The following is a 20,270-nucleotide window of genomic DNA, read 5'->3' as shown; positions in this document are numbered from 1 at the left end:
TTAGTTTGAGATAGTACCATTTATTTATCTTTGTTTTCACTTGCTTGGCCAGTGGCGTGTCAGCTTTGAAGATACCTTTGGCTTCAATGTCGTGGAGGGTTTTGCCGACCTTATCTTCAATGTACCTTAGGGATTCTGGTCTGATGTTGAGGTCTTTAATCCATTTTGATCTGATTTTTGTACGTGGTGATAGATGGAGGTCTAAGCCCATTTTTTTGCATGTAGCTGTCCAGTTTTACCAGCACAATTTGTTAAACATGCTTTCCTTGCTCCACTTCACATTTCTTGCTCCCTTATCAAAGATTAGATGATCATATATTTGGGGGTGTATGTCAGAGTATTCAACCCTATTCCATTGGTCTGCAGCTCTGCCTTTGTTCTAATACTATGCTGTTTTAATGACAACCGCTTTGTAGTAGAGTTGGAAGTCGGGGAGGTTGATTCCTCCCATTTTCTTTTTCCCAAGGATTGCTTTAGCTATTCGTGGGGGCTTATTGTTCCATATGAATTTCAGGAGCGCTTGCTCCATTTCTTTGAAGAATGTCAAGGGTATCCCTATAGGGATCGCATTGAATTTGTACAATGCTTTAGGGAGAATTGCCATTTTGACAATATTAATTCTTCCAATCCATGAGCAGGGGATGTCTTTCCATTTCCTCGTGTCCTCTTTTATTTCCTGAAGTAGTGTTTTATAGTTTTCATTATACAAGTCCTTTACCTCCTTTGTTAAGCTGATTCCGAGGTACTTGATTTTTTGAGGCGCAATTGTGAACGGGATTGCTTTTCTAAGGTCACTTTCTTCTCTCTCATTATTTGCATATAGGAAAGCCATGGACTTTTGGGTATTGATTCTATAGCCTGCAACTTTACTATACGACTCTATTGTTTCTAGGAGTTTCTTGGTAGAGGTTTTAGGGTCTCTAGGTATAGTATCATATCATCTGCGAATAGTGAGAGCTTGATTTCTTCCTTTCCTACCTGAATGCCCTTAATATCTTTTTCTTGCCTAATCGCTATTGCAAGTACTTCCAGTACTATATTGAACAGAAGTGGAGAGAGTGGGCATCCTTGTCTCGTCCCTGTTCTTAGAGGGAAAGCTCTTAGTTTTTCCCCATTGAGGACAATGCTTGCCATAGGCTTGTGATAAATGGCTTTGACTATATTGAGGAAGGTCCCTTCTATACCCATTTTGGCGAGTGTTTTCATCATAAATGGATGCTGGATCTTGTCAAATGCTTTCTCTGCATCTATTGATATGATTATATGATTTTTATCTTTTCTTTTGTTGATATGATGGATTATGTTGATTGATTTCCAGATGAAAATGTTCAACATCACTAATTATCAGGGAGATGCAGATCAAAGCAACAATGAGATATCATCTCACACCACAGAGACTGGCCCACATCCCAAAAAACAAAAGCAACCGGTATTGGCGTAGATGTGGGGAGAAAGGGACTCTCCTTCACTGCTGGTGGGAATGCCAACTGGTTCACCCCTTTTGGAAAACAATATGGACGATGCTCAAAAAGTTAGAAATTGAGCTCCCATTTGACCTAGCAATACCACTCCTGGGAATATATCCCGGAGAGGCAAAAAGGTATAGTAGAGATGACATCTGCATTTCCATGTTCATTGCCGCTCTATTTACAATTGCCACAATATGGAAAAAACTAGAGTGCCCGAAAACAGATGATTGGCTAAAGAAACTCTGGTATATTTACACAATGGAATACTACGTAGCTGTCAGAAAACATGAAGTCATGAAATTTGCGTATAAGTGGATCAACATGGAAAGTATCATGCTGAGTGTAATGAGTCAGAAAGAAAGAGACAGACATAGAAAGATCGCACTCATATGTGGAATATAAAGTAGCTGAGAGGTACAAGCTTACAATGTTGAGATTCCTGGCAGACATTTCTCTGGACTTAGTTACTAAAATACTAAAATACAGAAATCCAAAACTATGCTGCTGCTAGTGCGGCCTCCTGACCTCATATCTCTTCATTCTCAGCAGTGGAAAACAAATTACCAAATGCTTTCTTTTCAGCAGATCGACTTTAGGGGGAGAAACTCCAAATCAATAATAGTGAATTTTTTTTGTTTAAATATTTAATGTAATCAAAGTAAAGTGAAAGTAAAGTGAAATTTACCAGTTACACATGCGGGGTGGGGGGCTGGGGAGGTGGGGGGGAGGGGGGAGATATATCGTGATTCTTGGTGGTGGAATATGTGCACTGGTGAAGGGATGGGTGTTTGAGCGTTGTATAACTGAGACTTTAACCTGAACGCTTTGTAACTTTCCACATGGTGACTTAATAAAAGAATTTAAAAAAATAAAAAATAAAAAATAAAACCAAGCTTTAATTTATCTTGTGATTTTGAAGATAGTTTTGGCTATTATAGCTGCAGATTTTCTTTTCCACGCTGGCTGCCTTACTCCTCTCTGGTTAACTGTGAGATAGTTTCTTCCTCTCTACCGGGTTCTTTCTTATGTATTATGCCTCAACTTCAATGAATGTAATCTCTCAATCACCAACAGGAGAACTTGGGTTTGTGCATATAATATTCTAGGGCTCCTAGAGACAAAGCAGAAGTTTACAAGACTTTTTGAGCAAAAGACTTCAAATTGGCATGCCATTACTTATGTTGTAAGTATGTGTTCCTTTGGCTGAAGCAGGCTAGCCACAAGCCTAATCAGATTCCAGGGGCAGTGAAACAGACTCTAGTCCCCAGTGGAAGAAACAAATTCACTTTGTGTAAACCAGTGAAGGTATTGGGGACTTTCAATTTGCCATTCATTGTGTGCTATGTCGGTATGCACTTGAGCATACATAGAAAAAAAAACTTAAGAGGCTATGAAGTTATACAGTCCACGTTTTTTATGTGCAGGAGGGAAGCTCCCAGTTAGTGCTCGGGTGGATAGAGACCACTCTTGGAGATTCTCCGCCATCTGGGCTGGCAGTTCAGTGTGAGGGCCAGAAGGATGCAATGTTGCAAGGACCCTATGGTGGTACTAGGCCACTCCAGCAGTCCTTGTGGGTACAGTTTGCATTTACAGATAAGCTCTAAACCCAAGTTGCTAATTTACTTTTGTGATATACTACAGGGTGGAAAATGCTTTCTTGCATTAGCAGTGACTGGAAAAATAGCTAAAAAAATTAGTACTAACTATTCTTTTACAAAAATCACTCACCTGAATTTTGTAGTATTATAGCTAAGAAAGAAGGAAAATATTAATTCTTTAAACAACTGCCTGAATTACTCTATTCCCTCTTCCTGGTTGGTTTTATCTATCTTCTAATTTCTTTCTTCATTTATTCTCCTTTTTGATGCTGACATGTCATGATGGAAAGCAGAGTCCTGACTACCCACTTCCAGGCCTCACCTTAGCCTCTCTCTAGCTCTTACATCTTGGTAAAACACCAAGTTTTTATCTCAGTAACTTCATGTGTTTAATGCAGATAATTGTTACTTTAGGGTTACTTGTGGGAGTTGAATGAACTCATATGTATTTGTGAATTTATACTGAAAATGCTTGACTCTTACACATGCCAAGGAACTCTATTATGCTTTGGTAGAATTTTGATAACTTTTTTTCACACATCCCCAGCATCTCAAACTGATTCTAGCTTCTCTTTAAAAGACGTTATGGTCTTTGGTTTAATTTAGTGTGGTATCGAATCACTGTTTTTTAATTTCTGCTTAGTGTATATACGTGAAGAAAGTGTGACCTCCACAAGCTTATTCTATACACTAATCTTCAGAAATGCCACAGCCATTTCTTTAATCTGATGGAGCCCCTTACCTACCATCTGTCTTCTCTGATCAGAAATGACATTCTTAACATCAATATATTTTAGACTTTTCTGACAGGAAATATTTTTGAGGATGTATAATCAGTTATGGGCTATGCTTGTCAATAAATTTTACCAGCAAAAATAAATCAGAAATCCTATCAAAATAGTATTATGAAAAGAATCTGTATTCCTTAGTACTTGCCAATGAAATGGTCATGGTTGAAGCTTATGGAAATTTTTACTTAGATGAAGGCTGTGTATTTAATTTGTGTGTTGGCCATTTTTCCAGTCAGCTAAATTTATCTGCATAAATTTCATGTCCTAAGCAGGAAGAAAATGGTTATGGTCCAAAGTTAACCTTTTTCCTTATCAAGTTTATATCACTTTCCCTTGAGTGATTGCTTCCATTTGCCAGACCCTGTGAATATCTTCATAAACCTTCTTCATTCCCTTCTATGTACACACATATATGCATACTTACCTATCCCAAGGAAAAGAACGTCTTCTAAAACTCTTTTTCTTTGCCCTTTTGTAGACAGTGAAGGAATGCAATCAGTTTCCTCCCATTTTGAAAATGTGTCTGCACTGTCTTCACCGCCCATTCGTATTGTCATTCATTCATTCATTCATTCATTGTTCATCTGGTAGTAACAGTGTTAGACACACTGTGGTAGACGCCATGGACAGAAAGATTAGTCCTGGTACTGACCTGTGAATGGTTCTGATACAGAAGGGATAGTCAATGAGTGACATTTAACCAGAACTTTGGGAGAGGTGTAGCCAAAGGCTTTGGGTGAGCTTTGGCGGTATAGAGAAGTGAGAACACATTAGGGTTTCTGTAAGGATCATAAATTGCACTGTGATTGAGTTAGAGTCACACATGGAGCAGGTTAAGAAGCCAGGAATATGATGGTTTTGGGCTAGATTTAGCCTTCAATATAAAACCAGGTGATGTCAGATGAAATCATGCTCATTTATACATGCCAATTATGGAGGTACAGTAACAGGGAGGTTTATAAACTTATAATTAGGGTCTCAGGTGTTCTGTTTCCAAAGCTAGTTGATATATGCTCACCTTCCCTTTTGGGTCTGAGTCTTTTATATGCTTCATTTTAATCGTATAGCTAACTATTAATGTAAATAGTACTTTTTCGGCAGATGACCAAACTGAGGTTGATAAAGGTTAAGTAACAGTCTCAAGATTTCAGTTAGTAAGGTAGAGCTCAGAATGAAAATTCAAAACACATTGTCTTCTTAGAGGGTGAATCTCAATTTTAGTAGCATGCACAAGGGAGGTGATAGCATAGTAAACTGCAGTACTTAATAAGAGTATGACTAGTTTAAAAAATATTTTAGACACCAGGATCTACATTACTGTTGACATTAAGGTTTCATGTGTTAGACATCCTAGCACCACTCTCCACCAGTGTCCATGTTCCTCCACCATTGTCCCAGTGTCATCATTCCCATCCTTCACTTGTGGTAAGTGTCCTACTGAAGGCCAGATTTTAGTTTCTGTTGTCTGGGCATTTGTTATTCCCCTATTGTTTCTTTATACCCCACATCTGAGAGAGGCCATTCTGTGTCGGTCCTCCTTCTGACTAACTACACTCAGCCCAATACTTTCCAGATCCATCCATATAGCAGAAGTTCCATGATTTTATCCTTAAAAAAATAGTATTCCATTGTGTATATGTGACATAATCTCTTTCTTTATTTTCTTATTTGGGGGGAGGGTATTTTGTTTTGGGGCCACACCCAGAAGTGCTCAGTGTTTACCCCTGGCTCTGAACTCAGGGATCACTCCTGGTAGGGCTTGGGGAACCATATGGGGTATGAGGGATTGAACCTGCATCAGCTGCATACAAGGCAAGTGTTCTATCCACTAGACGATCTCTCTAGTCCCTGAACCATAGTTCCTTTATTTACTCACCTGTTTCTTTGATGCTTGGGTTCTCTCCATATTTTAACTATTGTCACTAGTGCTGTAATGAACATTGGAGTGCAAATGTCTTTTGGGTATTTGGGTAGATGCCAAGATGTGGAATTGCTGAGCCATATGGAGGCTCAATTTTTAATTTCTTTTTAGGATGCTCCATATTGTTTTCCCAGAAGACTGTGCCACTCAACATTCCCTCCAACGGTGGATGATGATATGCCTTTCCACACATCCACACCAACACTGGATATTTTGTTCTTTGTGATGTGTTCCCGTCTCACTGGTGTGACATGATATCTCATTTTTGTTTTGATCTTCATTTTCCTTGATGATAAGTGATGTGGTACTTACTTTCAAGTACCTTTGACCATCTGTATATCTTGGAGAAAATTCATGTTTATCTCTTCCCCCCACTTTTTGATGGGAGTTTTTCCTTGTAAAAAAGCCAAGATATATCAGTGCCTTATATATCTTAGCTATGAACCTTTATCAGATGACTGATGGGCAAATATTCTCTCCCCATCTCTGAGGTATATTTTTATTCTGATCATCATTTCTTTTGCCTGCAGAAGCTTCTTAGTTTGATATGGTCACATTTATTTATCCTTGCTCCCATTAGCTTGGATCATGGCACTAAATCATTGAAGCTGCCTCTAGAGTCAATGTTGTAAAGTGTTCTAGCTAAGTTTTCCTCAATATAATGAAGTACTTTCTTGCTTTCTAAGATTCAAACAACCAGAACATATGTGACATAGCATTGGTATGATTTTTTCCTCATAACACCGCTTTCGCTGTATCCCATATGTTCTGGTTGCTTCAGTATTCATTCACATTTGTTTCTGAGAATATCTTAACTTCTTCTTGACCCAATGATTATTCAGAAGAGAATTTTTTAATTTCTAGTGTTTGAGTTTTCCTCTCATTTCCAATTTGTGGTTAGCTTCCTTTTTTTTTTCTTTTTGGGTCACACCTGGCAATGCAGAGGGGTTACTCCTGGCTCTGCTCTCAGGAATCACCCCTAGCAATGCACAGAGGACCATTTGGGATGCTGGGAATCGAACCCAGGTCAGCCACGTGCAAGGCAAATGCCCTACCTGCTGTGCTATTGCTCCAGCCCCATTAACTTCCATTTTTAATGCAACATGTCTGAGAAGATAGTGGATGCAGTTTCTGTCATCTCTTGATATGGTGGAGCTATGTTTTGTGACCCAGAATGTGCTCTGTCTTGGAGAATGTACCCTGTTCACTGGAGAAGAATGCGTACTTGACTTTTGGCCGGTGAAGAAGCTTATATATGTCTGCTAAGTCCATCTCTTATATTTCTTCCTTCACAGCCAGTGTTCCCTTGTTGAGTTTTAGTTTAGTGATCTACCCAGAGGTGATAAAGCAGTGATGGTATATCATTAGGTATATCAACGTTTAGGAATGTGAGTTCTTCCCCTGCCCCTTATAACTAAATACTAATAATGGATGGACAGTTGCATACACTTGCTTAACAAATCCAAGTTATCATGTAATGAATGTCAATTAAATAAGGAGTGGGAAAAATCAACATGTCACCCCCTTCACAGAGACTGGGTCAAACAAGACTCATCAGTAAACAGAAATATGCAGGAGCAGGAATAAAAAAAGCTGACTTTTTTTTTTAACTGTGTTTCCTCCATCCATTGCTAATTAGTTGTAAAAATTAATTAAGTTTTAAAAAATTAATTAGTTTGATGAACCATCAAACTATTTAAAACAACTGCTAACAGACTTGAAGGAAGAGATAGACAGTAACACAACAGTAGTTGGAAACTTAATTATAAAGTAGGTTAGACCACACTGTACAGGGTTGAAAATCAATGCCACATGGAGAAATGAATGATCTTTATGTGCTGAGGTCCCAAAAGAAAAAGCATTCAGAGAACTCTCCTGAAAATTTACCTTCTTTAAGCAAATGGAGCAACACCCACCCCCAATTTCACCTGAGGCTAAAGGCTAATACTGTGCAAGTCCCCCATTGTTCCATTTCCCCCAACATGACCCTATATTATCATTCCCATAGTCCTGCCACCTTGGGAAACACTGATCAAGTGCCTCCAGATATCCAGAGAAAATGACATCACCTGTGTGATATCTGGCTAGGAGTATATAAGCTGAATCTGCTTATGAGAAAACCCTAGATAAATGTTCTGTTAAAAAGTAGGGGACTGAGGAATTGCATCCTTCAAAGTATCACCACAGTAAGCACAATGAATATTTGTAAATGTTGCTAATTAAAAGGAGGGTAGGCATTTGCCTTGCACATGGCTGATCTAGGTTTGATCCCCAGCACAGCATTTGGTCCCTCAATCACCACCAAGAGTGCTGTCTGAGCATAGAGCCAGAAATACGGTCTGAGCATCAAAGAATTTAAAAACAAAATAAAATAAAAGGAGACTAAAGAGAAGTGGTAACTAAATGCAGTGCCTGATTTGAAGCTGAACCATGTACTTGAGAACAGGAGTTATAGAGATTTCATAAATGTCACTGCTTGTTTCCATAAATATTATTAGTTTGTCATAAATGACAAAATTGAAATGTGCTTTGTAGATTTTAGTATTCTAAGTGTTACATTAACTTGTTCATTACTGTAATGTGGTTATATAAAGGGAAATTCCTATGCTTAGAAGAAAAAACATTGTCATATTTAGGAGTATGATATAGGTAATTCTCAAATGACTTTTTTGTGTTAATATTTACATGTACACATATATTTAGTTTTATATGCATCACTGTATCACTGTCATCCCACTGCTCAATTGGCTCGAGCAGTCGTCAGTAATGTCTTTATTCATCCCTGTCATGTTCAGGGTCAGGGGAATGAGCTCCATTATTGTTAGTTTTTGGCATATTGAATATGCCACGCTTGCCAGGCTCTGCCATGAGTTTTTTTTTGGGGGGGTCACACCCGGCGATGCACAGGGGTCACTCCTGGCTCTGCACTCAGGAATTACCCCTGGTGGTGCTCAGGGGACCATATGGGATGCTGGGAATCAAACCCAGGTTGGCCACGTATAAGGCCAACTCCCTTCCCACTGTGCTATCACTGCAGCCCCATCTGCCATGAGTTTTATGTGAAAAATAAGGAACAGCAATAGATAGCAAGTGAATCTAGGTAAAGGGGAAAAGAGTATATGAGTGTTTTCTATAACATGTATATTCCTGTAACTTTTCAAAAACAAAGTTTAAAACTATTCTCTAATAAAAGTTTTTTTAAGAAGATAATTTATCATGAGCAAAGTAGTGATTGTTTTCTATTAACTATTCCCTTCACTTTCTGTCCTTTCCTCTTCCCACTCCTGTTGTTTTTCCCTCTCCTCCTCCTCTGTTCCTTCTTTAGAAGTCCAAGCCTGGTGAGAAGGGCATCTGCGTTGGACAGACAGTCATCACCAAGCACCGGAACACTCGCTATTATAGCTGCAGAGTGATTGCTGTGACCTCACAGACCTTCTATGAGGTTGTGTTTGATGACGGCTCCTTCAGCAGAGACACGTTCCCTGAGGACATCGTGGTATGTATCTGGAGCTCCTGTTCTCCCATCTATTTTTGTATCACCTGTCTGTTCCACCATCAGGAATATATTGCTTTGGAGAGTAACTGTCCAAAGTAACTCCCACTGTGAGGACCTGCTGTTTTCTAGGCCTCACCTGATCCTTCTGACTGCATCAAGCAAAATTCACAGAGGAAAGAGACTATAGTAAGAATTGGATTTGAAGAGGTGTGGGTGTTCCTGTCACTGTCTGCTCACTCTTCCCTGACTCGATTTTCCTCAGTGAAATGCCTCAGAGCTTATGGGGAATAACTCCACAAATCTCGCTTTTTGATGGGAAGTTTCACAAGAAGAGTATTTTCCACAGAAGGTTTTTGAAACTGGTCACATCATATAACTGGCAGCAGAGTTTGTCTCTAGTTTGATCTTAATCAATTCTGTGTTTTAGGGATGAATCCACCTAAGGAACCAGATCTCAATAATGTAGTAGCTTCTACCTTATTCAGGTCTGTTGGTGCTTTGCCTTTATTTGTACTTGGAAAACCATTTCTTAGTGACTCTTTAAATGCAAATTAAGTGTAACTTTATGAGATTGCATATAAACAATTCTAAAATTTTAGTGCCCTGCAGTAGAAGAAGCATATATTCAGTCAGCTCTGCTATTCTTACTTCTTCTGTATGCCTTTAAGAAGGACAAGTATATAAACAAATGATATTTGAAAGATCTTAAAGATCTTAGGGACAGAGTGGTAGTACAGTGGGTAGGATGTTTTCCTAGCATGCAGACTTAATCCCAGGCATCACATATGGTCCCCTGAGCACTGCCAGAAGTAATTCCTGATTGCAGAGCAAGGAGTAACCCCTGAACATCGCTGGATGTCTCCCCCATCCCAAATAAAATGATCATAAATATCATGAATTTAGGTAAGCTAAAAATACCACAACAGGATCATACAAAAAGGGACTGGAGTTTTATATTCTGCATCAATATGTAAATCACAACTTTTTTGTTTGGTTTGTTTTGGAGCCACATTCAGCTAAGAGTTTAGAGTCTATTTACAGTTCTGTGCTTGAAGGTTACTCCTACTTGTGTTCAGAGGACCTTGCAATGCAAGGGATCATTTCCAGGGTTCTCATGTGCTAAGCATGCACGCTCACACTTAAAGCCATCTCCCTGGCCCCATAGCCAACAATTCTAGGAAGTCTGCTCTCTTTATTAAAATAAGTCATATCTTTAAGCCTCCAGTCCAGTCTCTGAGTATTTACACCAACTATCACACTGGTATTGGCAAAGAGAATGGAGCAAAGGTGGGATCCCTGCTTGGCTGGCAATGAGGAGGGTTAGTGGGTACTTTCTGTCTTGTCTGCTAAGTTATAGATGAGCCAGATGCAGCTCTTTCCCAGTTGAGTCTAAAAAAAGTGGGAGATTTCACAAAGTTAATAAGGAATAAGGGTGCCCCTGACTTAACGGGTGGAACCACATGCCAGCGCTGCTCTCTGATCTTGACATGCATTTCATTCTTCTGATCTCAATATTTTTCACATTCTTCTGCTGAGATTAAGAAGGCACATAGAGGTCATTCATTTTTCTGAGGTCACGCGGAGCAGATATGTGTTGGGTAGAGTCTCCACTCAGAGTCTGGTTCCAGAGCCTCGATTCCTATTCCCAAGGAGGAGTAAGACAGAGACATCAGAGCAAGAAGACACAGGCACATGTAGTAGACCACAGCCTGGTTCTCAGTTTTGGTTACGCCAGGCCTGCTCAGACTACATGCATTCTGTTTACAGAATTACAACTTCTTGTATGGAAACTATGAATATTAAGCTGGTAAAAGAGATAAAACTTTCGTGAGCAAGGGATAAAAGACTTATAAGCATTAATCTCAAAACCTGAGCAAATAATTAAGTCTTTATCCATGGTATTAATGAATCCTAAATTCCCTTTCACTGCACAAGTCTACACACACACATGCACAGCTGGATTTAAGCTTTCCTGGAATGTCTTTTATTTGTCCATTAATGAAAGCATATTATGCTGAAAGTTTTTAAATTCCACATGTCTTTCCATCCACTCCTACTCTCTGTGAACCTAGACAAAATGGTATTGAAGTATTCATGAGTTTAAAATTTGTAGGATTCTTTGAGAACATCAGAGCATTTAGATAAAATTGTAAAAGGAACATTCTTTAAAGCTTTGTTATCTATTACTTAGCACATTTCACAAGGATTTAAAATTTTAGCAACAATGTGTGTAAAGCTTGTAGAGGGAAGAAGATCCCTATTCTATGCCGTGGCATAGGTTAGCATGGGCTGAAGATGAAGCATCTGTCTGAATTTGTGTGGAGTCATTTCTTCAGGGAAAACAGCACACTTGCTTGCTCTTCAAACTTGTGTTTTCCTTTGAACACGTACCACATTTGCTTGTCTCTATATTCCTTTACTTACAAATTCCACTCTAATTGATAAAGCCCGTGTTCTCTCCCAAACACATACTTCTCTCTCTCCCCTCACATTTTTCTAAATAAATTTCAGTAAATACTAACTTGCGGGACTGGAGCAATAAGCACAGTGGGTAGGTCGTTTGCCTTGCAGTCAACCCGGGTTAGATTCCCAGCATCCCATATGGTCCCCTGAGCATTGCCAGGAGTAATTCCTGAGAACATGAACCAGGAGTAACCCCTGTGCATTGTTGGATGTGACCCAATAAAGCAAAAAATAAATAAAATAAAACACCCCTTAAAAAAATACTCTCTCTCTCTCTCTCTCTATCTCTCTCTTTCTCTCTCTCTCTCTCTCTCTCCCACACACACACACACCCACCTATACTAACCTATAAGTAGATTTTCCCATTCCTTTGCTCTTTCCTCCCTCCGCATATTTCCTCTTACCCTATCTGATTTCTTCATTTTAATCATTTTTCCAAGTCTTTTGTACCAAGTAGAAATGCTTTAGTCCTACTGTATTTTTATATTTTAGTTACATTCTCTTACTGTCACTAGCTGTCTGCTCATAAAAGAGGTCTGTTGGTTGTGAATGGGCTTCTGCTTTCCTTCTTTGGTAACAATACGAGGACGAGGTTTGTGGGTTTTTTTTTCCTTATAATTGTATTTTAGACTTCTGCAAAGAAGTAGAACTTAGGCTTTATAGATTGTGTAGATATAGACACACTAACACAAAGGAAATACTTATTATAAAGATTGACTCACATGATTATGGAGATAGAGAAGCCCCGTGGTCTACCATTGCCTTCTCGTTATCCCGGCGAGCCAATGGTGGAGTTCCAATCCGTTATGCTTTGAGACCAAGGAAAACCGATGGTATAGCTTCAGTCCCAAGACCAGTATATCTATAGACACAGAAACAGATAATATTTTATTTTGTGTTCAGGTAGGCAGAATTTTCTTTTATGTGGGAGAGGGAAGACTGGCCTTTTGTTCTATTCAGGCCCTCAATTGATGGATAGAAGCCCACCCATTTAAAGCAAGGTAATCTGCTTTATTCTATCAGCCCACATCATATGAAACTTATTAAAAACACCTTCATGTGGGGCTAGAGCTATAGTATAGCGGGTAGGGTGCTTGCCTTGCATGGGGCCCACCCAAGTGCAGTCTCCAGCAACACATATGGTTACCCGAGTCCCACCAGAATCATCCCTGAGCTCAGAGCCAGGATTAATCCCTGGTCCTGAGCACTCTCAGGTGTGGCCCCAAAACAAAACATAAAAATGGCCTCACAGATATTTCCAGAACAGTTTTGATTTAATATCTGGATGTCCCCTGGTCCAGACAGGTTGACACACAAAGTAAGCGTGAAACCTATTTTAGTCCCCGGAATTTTAGAAATCGACCTGCGGTGTCAGCATCTCTCACTCAGTGGCAGGATTTAGTTTCCTTTTCTGTATTGTTTTTACCCATTTTGCCACATACTTTGTCCTGCTCCTCACCCAGTTTCCTGAAAAGCATAGTCATGAATTCAATGGGGCATACTTTCAAAATGTAAAGACTTAATCCAGAATTGACTGGGGTCTCTGTTTCTCCCTGACTTTAGTAAAAGTCCCAGGATGAAAACGTCTTTGTAGTATGCGAAAACTAGACTTCAGTTTGAGAAATGGGCTTGTGATGTTAAATTTAAAAATATAACACATATATGCTGAATTATATGTCCATCGATAATAATATTCAGTTCAATATATGATATAGATGTTTGCATCACCTACCATTTTTAGGCCTTTTAACCTAATTAGTACAGTCACCCAAGTTTAGCATTCCATATTCACCCACATCACAATTGTCTTGTGGAACATGGGGACCCTAATGGAGGAGTTTCATCAGGAAATAAGAAAAATGCAAACAGGTCTGTTTATGTCCCAGTTTCTTGCAGATCGTGGCAGAATAATTATTTGGTGGAAATACTAAATACATTCTGTATTCCTCAGAGAAATCTTGTTTTCATTAGATGATATACTTAGGGTGTCTGAAACTGGGGGTAGGAAATGATTTTCTTCTACTTGTCTGAAAACTTTCTAATCCACACAATGTGCTTATCAGGTGTGATTGCTGCTGGGAAAGCACTTTCATCCCATGTTCTCAGCCGCCTGCGTGACTGCCTCGCTATTCTAAGCGGCAGGTGCTTGCTAACTGGGATTGCTGCATTGGTACAGCTTTTTTTTTTTTTTACTATGAAAATCGAATTCAGAATATCATTCCAAGTTATTTATTTATGTAGGACACAAATAGAGTTCCTTACGAAGCCTGCTGCTTTGGTGCAGAAAGTTACATTCCCTTATTTATAAAATCAGTGATTATAAGCCATATTAAGAATCCAGTAGCAGAGAAGCATTGCCAGAATACAGACTGGCATGAAAATAAATTTACCAGACATTAAAATCCCATCTTAGGATTTTGTGACTAGAGAGAGGTTTTGGAGTAGTAGGGGAATAAATATTCTTTCCACTAGGAAATTTCTTTCCATATCTAGTTACATTATTTCTGTGGTAACCAGAGAAATGCTCCCAGATTCTGCTCTCAACAATCCACCTGCAGAATGTGTGTATCAGCCCAGTTAAACTCGGCATGCAATCTGTAGCTGTCAAAGGAAGTAATAAAAGATATATTGCTACACGCCTCCATCTGTCAGTCTATGAAATTGCGACACACTTGCTGATGAATTTTTTTGTCTCATACTATTTTGATGGGAGTGAAAGTTGCCCTCCCAAAAGAATGCCAGGAGCCTCACCAGGTGGAGCCCCTTTTAGCCTCTGCCACAGTCAGGGATCCTCTGGCATGCCCATGTAACACTAGAGTGACGATTGTTTCCCGTCATGGAGAAGGATGCAGCCTGCCCAGGGAGCCTGGGCAGACACTTAACATTCACTACTGAGTGTGAGAAGAGAAACAGGACCATTTAGAAATTCGACAGCAAGAGTTCATCACTGAAATTTCCTGGAGGACGTGCTACATTTTTCAGCCTCTGTTGCAATGTGCAAGAGGCACTGGGAAATATACTTCAGGATTCCAGGGACTGGTTGTCCCTTTTTGTCCAGTATATAAACTGCAGTTCTGAGAGCTGATTTTTCCCCACTTCTGTTGCAGACACATTGTTAAACTTTCTAGCTATTGGGTGTTTTTCTCTATTAAAATGGGAATAATAATTTCTACCTTCTACGGTTATAAAAAAGGACTAGATGAACTGAATGGCTGACACATTGTGGCGACCAAAAAAATCTATTATTTTTAGACTATTAATTTCAGTCAGTAAAGTTTTTTTTTCCCATTCTTTCTTCCCCTTCCCGTGAATGCCACCCTTTCTGGGACTGGAGGGAACGCCATTATAGATGTGTCCTTACAATTTTGCTCTTTCTTTGTTAATTAAACCAGATGCCTGGGTTGTGAAATTTTGCTGCATCGACTTCAAGTTTCCACTTGCTATAAATCAATCCAGGTGTCTTTTGGACTTTGTAATAAAGAACTCATTTCATTAGATTTAGGCTTGTGTTTTTCTGTGTGTTCTGACTCATATTACAATGACTTTTCCTAGTAAATTCAGCTCCAAAGTAAATTCTAACTTACTCCACAGATGTACAAAGTCAAGTATCACATCTTTTCATGCCCCCCAAACTAGGTAGTGACAGATCACCAATTCAGATTGACCTCCTATATGCCATTGTTTGTGGCTTCTAGGCCCACACACACCTTTCCAGGTGTGCTTAGCATGACACTGCTGGAAAACCCAGATCCTTCTTTGATGCTGCTCAGTGTTAAGCACCCTGTAAGTCCCCACTTGGCCTCATAGGTGTGGGAATGACTGAATGTGCAGAGGCAAGCAAGCACATTTGAAGGCATTCACAAAGCTAAGAACAAAATGTTCCCAGAAATACTTATTTTTTTCCGATGGAATCGTATCTTCATAGGTGTGCTTGATATTTAAGTCAGGTAGAAGTCATACCCTGTCCCAGACAATCTGTTATACTTGTTCTAGACTAACATCCTCTCCCCCCTCCACTCCCGTTCCATTGAGGTTGTAGTTCTGATAAAAATGAATGGGGCATTGCTAGAGAGGCTCCTGGAACTTGTGTCGGTTTAGGATTGTGCCGGTACAGCTCACATGGCATCTAACTATTGTGGAGAGGCATGGTCCTCTCTCTGGAATATGGAGCTGAGTCTAAGATGAAGGACTTTGCCAGAGTCCTGTTGATTTTCACATACTTGAGAAACCTTTTATGGATGTAGTATCTATTAATACTTTGATTTTAATTAATACTTAATCTCTGGACTGGGGAGGTATTTCATAGGACTAGTGTACATGCTTTTTTTGGGGCTGCTGGGGGGTGGTATTTTGGGGTCAAAGCCAGCAGTGCTTAGGGTTTATTCCTGGCCCTATGCTCTAGGATTACTCCTGACAAAGCTTGGGGGTTTCTATGGGATTCCAAGAGATCTAACCCAGGTCAGCTGCATGCAAGGGAAGTGCTTTACCCACTGTGCTATCTTTCCAGCGTCTAGTGTACTTGCTTTTTTATGCCAGAGGCTCAGGTTCAATTTCCAAGTACCTCATGGTCCCTTGGTCTCTGAGCTGGGAGCAACATCTGAGCACCAACCTGGGAGTAATACCCTGAGCATGGATGGATATAGTCTCAAACACCCCCTCCCAATAAAAGTAAAATTAAAATATACTTTTCTAAACCTTTATATTTGACTGAAAAAATTACTTATACATTAATAAATTTGAATGCAAAATAAGAAGAGTTTCATTTGTCTTTTGATTCATGTTGATATAATATATAAGCTTCACAGATCAAACCTATCCATTTTTATGTAAGTAATCAAAGTCTTTAAAATATCCTATGATTATACATTTTAGATATATGACTAATACAGATATCACAGTTTTTCTAAGTTCTTACTAAGCATTCTAATCAGACATTAGTTTGATAGGTCAAATCCTTCAACGTATTTTAAATATTTTCAAAAAAAACAAACTCCACACAGAGCAGTCTGTTCAAAACACATTACATTATAAACACAGTTTACTATGACTAGACTTAAGCACAATGGATAGATATATGGCTATTAAAAATGCATAACCAAAGAGGGCTAGGAATTAATAAATTTTAAAAAATCTAAAAACTTTGAGACAATTCAGAGCCTTAAAGTCTGGTTGTTCCTTTGAAAGCTCTGGCCACTGGGCAAAGGGCAGGGCCTTCTAAGGCCAGCTTTCATCTGATATATCAGTTATCTAAACCTGAGATGCTACCCAGTCTTATAAGTTTCATGAACTATGTCTTATGTTGGTAGGATGGGTACTACTAGTTCTAGGACTTCATTCCCATTTGTGTATTACATGGTTTGCCTTTTGCATTGAAGCCCAAAGCATATTAATGTGATGTTGGAGGTCATGTTTGAGTTGCACTTCCTTTTCATTTTATAAATTATTGGTACCTTCCTGACCACAATTCTGTAGCCATCATACTGACAAATTCCATTTAGTGCTGGCAGCCCTTTGACAAAAAGTATGTCATTATTCTGTTGTCCCATGCAGGGGATTAGCTAGTTGTCCTGAAGACACAACTGTCAGTTATGTTTTACTTCAAATTTATGCCTTCCTCACTTGACAGTATTTCTCTTACTTCCCTTTTGGTAATTATCTCAAGGTGATTAGTTTAGAGAACTTGTTCCCAGGAGACGGGTTCCTTGTGTTTCTTTCTCATCCTTTTCCTTCCAAGGAGACTTATCTCATCGTGAGTCTAACAAAATCAAAATAACTACCTTGAACTTGAGGGCAATGTTATTAATTTCTAGGTTTTCATCATCTCTGTGCAGAGCTTAAATGCATGGGTGGCAGGCACCTTGAACATGATCGTCCCAACATTTGGGAATATCCAGTGGTATCTCTGTGAGTTGTGTGTTTAACGCAGTGCTAGGTACCCTGAGGAATTCAGAGATGCATAGGCGTATGTGTAGGAGTGACCCTGGGTGTTCTAGAGATAAAATAAAATACCCAAGTAGTATGGGAAAACTAGGAAAAGATTTGTCTTCTCCCCCAAATCACCTTCTGGCTACCTAATTGTAGCTCAGTGGTAAAGGCATTATTATTAGCCTTGCAGGCATGAGGCTAAAAATTCCACCTTTCACATTGTTGTTTAGGTTCCCCAGTGCCACCCTATCTTCTCTTTACCCCATCCAAGAGTGTCACTTCTGATCATGGCAATAACAACAGTTAAGGGAATAGGAGGAAGAAAAAATAGATTTTACTATGGGATCCTGGGAAGTTCCCAGGCTACCTCTTATAAGTCAGACTACCTCACCTGTGAAAATTCATGCCCCCATCTAAGCCTGTCATCCCGTTGCTCATCGATTTGTTCAAGCGGGCACAAGTAACGTCTCTCATTGAGAGACTTATTGTTACTGTTTTTGGCATATCCAATACACATGGATAGCTTGCCAGGCCTTGCCGTGTGGGCTCAATACTCTCAGTAGCTTGCAAGGCTCTCCGAGAGGGACGGAGGAATAGAACTCGGGTCGGCCTCGTGAAAGGCGAACGCCCAACTGCTGTGCTATCGCTCCAGCCCCATCTAAGCCTATTTATATTATTTTTTTCATCACTTATGTTCTTTACATTTGTGGTATAGGCCACCTCTCTTGGAACTCAGCTGAAAAATTTTACAAGAAAATTGTACTGGGTAGTGGAAGTTATTGAGATCAAGTTCAAGGATGCAAGCAGCTATGATAGGCCAGCTCGTTGGAGCCATCACATCAGCAAGGAGAGAGATGAGCTAGCTGATCAAGGACTAGTAGGACCTTGTTATGGATTTCAGACAAGTTCTCTGTTAGGTGTTTGAGGGTTTTTTTTTCCCCCTCCCAGTTTGAATAATATTGTGTTGTTTGGATATAACGTTTCTATTATCCATTTGCCAGTTAATGGACTTTGGAGTTCAGCCAGTTTGGAACTATTTTGAAGAATGCAACTTTGAACATTTGTTTTCAGGTCTTTGTGTGGACATGTCTTTTCATGTCTCTTGGGTAAACATATGGAAATGCAATTACTGAGTTCTATGTTAAGTGTACATTTAGCTTTCTAAGAATCTGCCAAACGGTTTCCAAAGCATCTGTCTTCTTTTGCATTTCCACTAGAAATTATATTATATTTCTAGTTATATTTCTTCATGTACTCATCAATACCTGGTGTCGTCAGTCTACTGGTTGATAGTATTCTAGTTAGATAAGTAGTATCAGTATGATTTTAATTCTAATTCTCTGTATGAATAATGACTTTGAGCATCTTTTCCAAGTGTTTATTAATCATGCGTTTCTCATCTTTATTAAAAGGATCTCAGATATTTTGCTTGATTTTAATTAGTTACAGTAATTAAAATACATTGTATATGTGAATCCGTTGCCAGGCACATTATTTACAAATATGTCCTCGTTTGTATCTTTGTTTTTACTTGTTAAATAGTATCTGAGGAGCAAAAGATTTCAATTTTTTTGAAGCCTGATTTATCAATTTGTCCTTTATGGATCATGTTTTTACTTAAATCTTATAAAATTTTGTCTGACTCAAGGTCACAGAATGTTTCTCTTATTTCTTTTGTAAAAGTTTTTTAGTTTTAGATAGGACATTTAGAGATAAGATCCTTTGAGTTAATTTTTGTGTTTTGTTAATTCAAAGTCTTAAGTTCTATCAAATCAAAACAATACAACTTGGTTAATGAATTGGCATAGAATTAAATGAATGACTATAATCACAGTGTAGAACCTTACATTTAGCAGCCAAAAATGTGGCGTTTTTTTTACTTCTTGACTTTCTCAAGATTGCTTTACGAAAGAGAAAGTTGCATATTATCATTTCTTTTTGAAATTCAGAACTTCTAGAAAGACATGTCACAGCTCATTTGCAGATCTACTTGATATCAGGAGTATTGTGGAAATGAATATTTTATGTTTTCAAATACAATTTCAACATTATAATTTTTATACCTTTAGAAGAAAAAGAGCAGAAAATATCAGTTAAAAAGTAAGTTTCTTCGAAAAACAACAAAAAATTGGATGTTTTTAAAAATCAGATTATTTTGGGGTTGGATAGACAGTACGTCAGGGAAGGAGCTTGCCTGGCACATGTGTTGACCCAGTTTCAATCTCTGGCACTATATATGATTCACCAAGCCCCTCCTGAGTGACCCTGAACGTAGGAACAGGCCATCAGGTAATGTCCAAACTAAAATAAAAAAGAAGCACGATGAAAAGAGTATTTTCTATGATGAGATCTTAAATGTAACAAGTGTATTTAGACCTAAATGTTTTTATATATAGTTTGTATCATTTCATTTATATATCTTAGATAATAGTCATTATTTATGTTATTTTAAGTATTTTTATCAGTATTTCCAAGATATTTTTAAAACGTTATATTTTTTCCCCATAAAGGGAGGAGAAAATGAAAGAAAATGAATGGAGAAGTATTTTGCAATGTTTCAGTCAAACAATACTCTGATATGAGTATAGTGTTCACCTCATTCATCAT

At 38.8% G+C, this 20,270-nt stretch overlaps 1 protein-coding gene across 2 annotated transcripts in view; it reads left to right on the top strand.

Moving 5' to 3' along the window:
- KDM4C (lysine demethylase 4C) overlaps window positions 1-20,270 on the top strand; it is a 432,788-nt gene that overhangs the window by 379,632 nt on the left and 32,886 nt on the right. For both annotated transcript variants that reach the window (XM_055145808.1, XM_055145803.1), the window contains one exon: window positions 9,105-9,275. In XM_055145808.1, coding sequence (XP_055001783.1) covers window positions 9,105-9,275 — 171 coding nt within the window. The remainder of the gene's footprint in view (window positions 1-9,104; window positions 9,276-20,270) is intronic.

Source organism: Sorex araneus, chromosome 1, assembly GCF_027595985.1.
Source record: "Sorex araneus isolate mSorAra2 chromosome 1, mSorAra2.pri, whole genome shotgun sequence".
Classification (NCBI taxonomy): Eukaryota; Metazoa; Chordata; class Mammalia; order Eulipotyphla; family Soricidae; genus Sorex; species Sorex araneus.
The sequence above is the reverse complement of the archived record's forward strand: the minus strand, read 5'-3'. Positions and strand labels throughout refer to the sequence as shown.